Consider the following 7,500-nt stretch of genomic DNA (forward strand, 5'->3'; position numbering starts at 1 on the left):
TATATATATATAAATATATATATATATATATATATATATATATATATATATATATATATATATATATATATATATATATATATATATATATATACATATATATATATATATATATATATATATATATATATATATATATATATATATATATATATATATATATATATATATATATATGGCCTATCTGTGTTATTATATAAAACAACCGTCATTAATAAAACCTGTGTCCAATTTTCACAAATTTACAAACATTCTGATACTTGTGTCTAAGTACAGGCAATCACTTAATGATAATATTAATGACATACTTTCATTTCGAAGCCTCAAGTATCCCCCTAAAGTCAATTATATTATATTCTATTCTTTTACTACATGTTATGTTTTTAAATATTTACGTTTTTAATATACAGGTATATAGCTATATGTTTGTGATGTACAGGTATATAGGTATATTTTTTAATGTACAACTATACAGATATGTTTTTAATGTGCAGGTATAGAGGTATATTGTAATATACAGGTATATGTTTTTAATGTGCAGGTATATAGGTACACGTTTCTAATGCATAGTATTCAGGTAGATACTGCTATAAGTTTGGAATGTACAGATATATAGGTATTTTTTTTTAAATGTAATAGTATACAGGTATGTTTTTAATGTGCAGGCATACAGGTAGGTATACAGGTATATTGTTATGTACAGGTATACAGGTATATGTTTTTAATGTGTATGGATATAGGTACACGTTTCTAATGTACAGTGTTCAGATATGTTTTTTAATGTACAGATACACAGCTATATAATTTTAAATGTACAAGTATACAAGTATATGCTTTCAATGTATACAGGTAAACGTTTTTAATGTACAGGTATACAGGTACACGTTTCTAATGTACAGGTATACAGATATATGTTTTTAATGTACAGGTATACAGGTACACATTTCTAATGTATAGGTATACAGGTATATGCTTTTAATGCACAGGTAAACAGGTATATGTTTTTAATGTACAGGTATACAGGTACACGTTTCTAATGTACAGGTATACAGGTATATGCTTTTAATGTACAGGTATACAGGTATACGCTTTTAATGTACAGGTATACAGGTACACGTTTCCAATGAACAGGTATACAGGTACATGTTTTTAATGAGAAGGTATACAGGTATATGTTTTTTAATGAGCAGGTATACAGGTAAACATTTTTAATGTACAGTTATATGCTTTTAATGTATACAAGCATACAGGTAAACGTTTTCAATGCACAGGTCACCCACAACGGCAATCAAGTGGCCATAACAGAGCACACCTACGACCCCACGAGGGAGTTCTACGTGGGTCACCTGGAAAAGAAGATTAGCGCGGGTGAGAGCATTACTTTGGAGATGTCGTTTCAGGCCTATTTGAACGATCAGATGCGAGGGTTCTACAGGTCCTCTTACTTGAATGCCAATGGAAGCACAGTGTGAGTGTATATCAGAGACATCTGATAAATAAAAAAAATAAAATCGTGGCCAAACCATACTTTATATTACTCTTACTAATACTTCACTTTCTAAACTATTCCCTACCATGGTTAGCTAGCTAATTGCTCTCATTCTTCTTTCACCCATCTTACCTACTAGCTAAAAAAAATAAATAAAATAAATCAATAGCTTACATTCAATCAAGCTCTTACGTTGATGGTAGTGACGTGGCAGTGTAATTTTCAGTCTAGGTATCTTGAGAAACGTTGGTCGAAAAAGACAGTGTATATGTGTGTGTGTATATATATATATATATATATATATATATATATATATATATATATATATATATATATATATATATATGCACATATAATATATATATATATATATATATATATATATATATATATATATATATATATATATATATATATATATATATATATATATATATATATAGTAAATTTAATCAATAAAATTAATAACATATATCATACAGGCTTTCTTACAAAGATGCTAGTGACATAAACAGCTTAATTTTATTTTAAGTAAGTGTAAAGGCAGTATTAGTTTCTTATAAAGAAATTTAATATTTATAATTAACAAAATATATTCTACGGATATGGACAAGTGAAAAGCGAGGAAACCAGATGTCAAATGAGGAATGATTCTAATGTTCAGTGGAGTAAAATACGAGAAGTTATGCCCGTAGCTTTTTCGTTTAGAATATTTCTAATCAACATTTAGCCCAGAGAATATTGACATAAAAGTAGAACCGATTTTACATATAGACACTCTTCGAGAAAGAGAGTAAAGTATAAAGTTAAAATTATGTCATAAAAAACTGCACTTTTAACCTCATATTTTGGCGTAGAATAACAGTGTTAAAAGTGAATCTGTATATGAAAATAAACTGACTAAAACTTAGTATTTTCATTAAAAAAATATATCATATTATTGGTAACATGTTAATATTCAGTATCTGAAACAATGGCAGATAACTTAGTCTTCTTATCAGCATAATTGCAGACAAATGTTCCCTTCATCTATCATTTACGCTCTTTCATTTTATCTCATAATCTAATAATGAAAACGAAAGTCCGTCGTATTACGTAAACAATTCTGTTCTAATTTTTCACAAAACTAAATATCAAGTCCACTTTTTTTTTTTTTTTGTTACAGAAGAGAAAACCATCAGTTATTCTTACAGACAATAAACCATGAAACTATATAATTGCTCGCAAGTCTGAAAAAAAAAAAAAAAAACATTAAATTATATTTTTTCTCTATCTAGGTACTTGGCAGGAACTCAGTTTCAGGCAACAGACGCGCGCAGAGCGTTCCCTTGCTTTGACGAGCCAGCCCTGAAGGCAAAATTTACCGTCTCCCTGGCTCGAGAAACTACAATGACAACTCTTTCCAATATGCCTCTCAACAGATCTGAGGAGATGTGAGATTTCATCATTCTGTTTCATCAAATGTTAATATCCGTTTACAACAGTGGTTCTTAACCTTTGTCAACGTGTGCACCCCTTTCCAATCAGTTGTCAGTTCTCGCACACCCTGAATCGCTGAAATAAGGAAAAAAAGCTAAAATATAAAGTTGATATGATGTGTGTTAATAATAATAATAATGGTAATAATAATAATAATAATAATAATAATAATAATAATAATAATAATAATAATAATAATAATAATAATAATTATTATTATTATTATTATTATTATTATTATTATTATTATTATTATTATTATTATTATTATTTTATTTTATCTTATTTTTTGCAGAAAAAAATAACATGCTTATATAAAAATATATTTTGCTTTAATTATTCATAGGCATCCTCGCACCCTGATTAAGAACCACACATGTTAGAGTATTTTCAAAGTGGCTAGCCATTTGTGGGTGGGATGCATTCTCCATAATTGCACTCCAATGCCTCTCTGAGAGAGGAATATGATTATTTTTATAGTATGCGTGTGATCACGACAATTACCAGCCAATTTTTGGTTTTCAGTGTAGAGACAGAGGAAGTGTTAAAAAGATTAGTAAAGAAATAAATTTGGCAGTTCTAATCTTCTCTTCGAACTTATTGAGTCTTTGATTTAAATTATCATTGTTTTGAATGACTGCCTTCAATACGTTTCTGATATCATTAAGTGCTAAACAGTATGTCTGTCTCTTTCCCTTATATTACTTCTATTTTCAGTGCCCTATAGAGACTGTGAATGTTGAGTACTACCTGGGTCTTTCCTAGATAGTGACCCCCCAAGGGATTTCGGGGGTCGTTATCTAGGACTAATATTTCTTGGAGGGTCGTTATCTTTATGATATTTACAGTCTTGCGTTTATGCTTTTACGGTAGTCCGCAACGGGCTTGTGCTAAACACGCCGCAAAGGTGGAAACATACCAGGTTAAAACCCGTGGGGTTACTATCTAGGAAAGATGCTACCACCTTAGTAATAAACAATATTCCTCCTTTTGTATCACATCATTTTTTTGGCTTTCCAGAGACGATACCTGGGTGTGGGATCACTACGAAACATCAGTGCCCATGTCTACCTACCTGGTGGCTTTTCTGGTCTCGAATTTTGAGTATGAAGCTGCCCCTGGAGATGACACCTTCAAAGGTAAGAAGTGAGATATAAAGTGTTCATTGTCTTTTATTTATGTCTGAGACCATTATTTTTTGTTTCGTTGATCAGGAAAAATATATTTTCCAAGCGATGCAGAGATTCATTGGGTTTATATAAGCTTCAGGCTATGATTGTTTCTGTCACAGAAAGAGAGGATATATATATATATATATATATATATATATATATATATATATATATATATATATATATATATATATATATATATATATATATATATATATATATATATATATATATATGTATGTATGTATATATATATGTATGTATATATATATATATATATATATATATATATATATATATATATATATATATATATATATATATATATATATATATATATATATATATATATATATATATATATATATATATATATATATATATATATATATATATATATATACATATATATATATATATATATATATATATATATATATATATATATATATATATATATATATATATATATATATATATATATATATATATAATATATATATAATATATATATATATATATATATATATATATATATATATATATATATATATATATATATATATCTCAGTTGTTATCAATATCCATAACTACACAACCTTCACACTTTTTCTCCATAAAGTATGGACGAGACCTGAAGCCCTGGAACAAGCAGCCTACTCGCTGGAAGTTGGTCCAAAAGTTCTCAGGTCCTTCGAAACATATTTCGACATTCCATACACACTTCCCAAACTGGACATGGTGGCCATTACGGATTTTGAGGCAGGTGCCATGGAAAACTGGGGATTAATTTTGTACAGGTAAGACTGGAATTTCCCACAGGTAAATAGTAATCCTCAGATTACCTATTGCCGTTCTTTCCTGTTTTGTATCTCTCTCAAACCTCTCGTCTTCCCTGGATTTTACCACCTTCCTTCATCCTAGATACTTTAATCACTCTTTTCTGAACCTACCTGTTGACCTTTGTTCATAAAAAAAGAAAAATTCTTGACACGGAAGAATATACATCATTGCTTTTGACGGGGGTAGAGTACAGTGTATCATTATCATGACAGCACTCGCTAATTTTCTTGACATTGGTAATTGCATTATGTTGCAGACGCATAAAAACAGTTACCTTACTTCCTTGACAAGACAGCAGTTGTGACTATATCCTAACCTTATAGCATGTATCATATTATCCTTACAAGGTAAGAATTGTATAATTTTTTTTTATTCTGGATAAAAATATGATTTTCATGCAATAAAATTCGTTGCGTAATATTCTTGACATCTTTGAAGATACATTATCGCCCAGACAAAGTGCCAAAATTCTTTCTGCTTTATTAACATTAGATACTTATCCTCTTAGGCTTATTTCATATAAAATATTTAATTAACAGCTAGAGATTATTGCACAGTATTTTTGGCAAGGAAATCTTGAAATGGCAATGATTTCGAGGAAAATGACTGAATTTTATATATTTTTTTCTTTTTAGTTCTCAGTCACCAAGCTCTCATATAAAATTTGACATACCCTGGCAATCCCACTAATCTTATTCAAATCCTCTACGGATTTGCTTGTCATTCCATTTACTTTTTATCATTTGTTATGTACTTGTCAGTTTTTAAAGCACGTAAATCCGTAGCGACTACGTAATCTGGATTTAGCTGGCATTTATCATTTCAAGCTCTAAATGGAAATTTTTTTTCTTTTATTGGTGGGGGCTGATTTGGATTTTAGGAAAATTTGGTAATTATAAGATTAGAAGTGACTTCCGTATTGTCTACTCATACTTTTTTTTCTTAATAAACTATGCTTTCATAATTTTGAAGTACTGTTTATATAAATCCGAAACACATTTTAACTCTTCGCACTGGTCCGTAGTAAAAACTACTAGATGTCTAAATACATGCTCTCTCCGATTTTGGCTGGACATAAATATTTCGAGTAGCAACCTCTGCTTCCAGTAGGAACTTTTAGCTGATAAGAGATCTGGGCAATAAAAGTGATAGGGAACAAGGAGATGAAGCACTAGAAATTTTAGCTGAATTATTGCAGTTTATCTCCATTAAGTAATACCGCTTATTTACAAACGTTTTTTTGGAGAAACAAATCCGCAGTTATGTATGGGTACACATATTTAAAGATAAATCTCTCTCTGTAGAGATTTATTCTTAAATATATATGTACCCATACATAACTGTGGATTTGTTTCTCCATTTCAAGACTCATGTTGCTATGGTTATCTTTAGTTTTCTGTAAGAGAAAACTATTGTGACGGCTTTGTCTGTCCGTTCGCACTGTTTCTGTCCGGCCGCAGATCTTAAAACTACTGAGGCTAGAGGGCTGCAGATTGAGATGTTGATCATCCACCCTCCAATCATCAAGCATACCAAATTACAGTCCTCTAGCCTCAGTAGTTTTTATTTTATTTAAGATTAAAATTAGCCATAATAGTGCGTCTGGCAACGATATAGGACAGGCCACCACTGGGCCGTGATTAAAGTTTCATGAGCCGCGGCTCATACAGCATTATACCGAGACTACCGAAAGGTAGATATAGTTTCGGTGGCCTTGATTATACGCGGTAGCGGCTGTACAGAAAACTCGATTGAGCCGAAGAAGCCCCGCCGCATTCTTTATTTGTTTATTTGTGGCGAGTAAGTATCGGGATTATTTTCCATCCATGATATGCTAAGCCTCTTGAGATTAGAGGCTTCTACTTTATTAAGAGACTGGATTAGGGAGTTGAATTGTACCACACCCTGCACAAGCGTTACTGTCGTTCCTCACATTTCTATTGCTCTGAATAACAAATAATTCATCATACACTTTAATTTCTAGTGATATTCATTGTCTCATCGAATATCAAATAACAATCATGATAAAAAGCGGAATGTTTCCAGTATATATGTTTCATTAATCTAGATTTGGTGATGAACGATTGGGACTGAAATTAAGACAATGTCATTGGTTGTAATAGAGATACAGCAATGCTTAACTATGACCTGTGTTTCTTTCCTCTTACTGTACCTCCGTTCATATTCTCTGTCTTCCATCTGACTTTTCATCCTCTCCTAACAATTGTTTCATTGTGCAACTGCGAGGTTTTCCTCCTGTTACACCTTTCAAACATTTTCTTTTCAGCGCTGAATGACCTCATAGGTCCCAGAGAGTGGCCTTTGTCCTAAACTCTTTAATCTATTCTATTCTACTAAGACCAAAGACAGGTAATGGTTAGGCCAGAAATAACATTTATATTTTTTTGATGTGGAGTTTATGGACAACGTAATCTGACGATGGGTGACGATTATTATCACAATGCAGTGTCATTCATTTGTTTTAACAGAGCCAATGAAACGTGGAAAACCATTTTT

General features: G+C 30.7%; 1 protein-coding gene across 1 annotated transcript in view; it reads left to right on the forward strand.

Moving 5' to 3' along the window:
* LOC136844915 (aminopeptidase N-like) overlaps window positions 1-7,500 on the forward strand; it is a 23,607-nt gene that overhangs the window by 3,955 nt on the left and 12,152 nt on the right. The window contains exons 4-7 of the mRNA XM_067114246.1: window positions 1,272-1,468; window positions 2,767-2,922; window positions 3,989-4,107; window positions 4,763-4,940. Coding sequence (XP_066970347.1) covers window positions 1,272-1,468; window positions 2,767-2,922; window positions 3,989-4,107; window positions 4,763-4,940 — 650 coding nt within the window. The remainder of the gene's footprint in view (window positions 1-1,271; window positions 1,469-2,766; window positions 2,923-3,988; window positions 4,108-4,762; window positions 4,941-7,500) is intronic.

The sequence above is a fragment of the Macrobrachium rosenbergii genome, chromosome 2 (assembly GCF_040412425.1).
Source record: "Macrobrachium rosenbergii isolate ZJJX-2024 chromosome 2, ASM4041242v1, whole genome shotgun sequence".
NCBI classification, from domain to species: Eukaryota; Metazoa; Arthropoda; class Malacostraca; order Decapoda; family Palaemonidae; genus Macrobrachium; species Macrobrachium rosenbergii.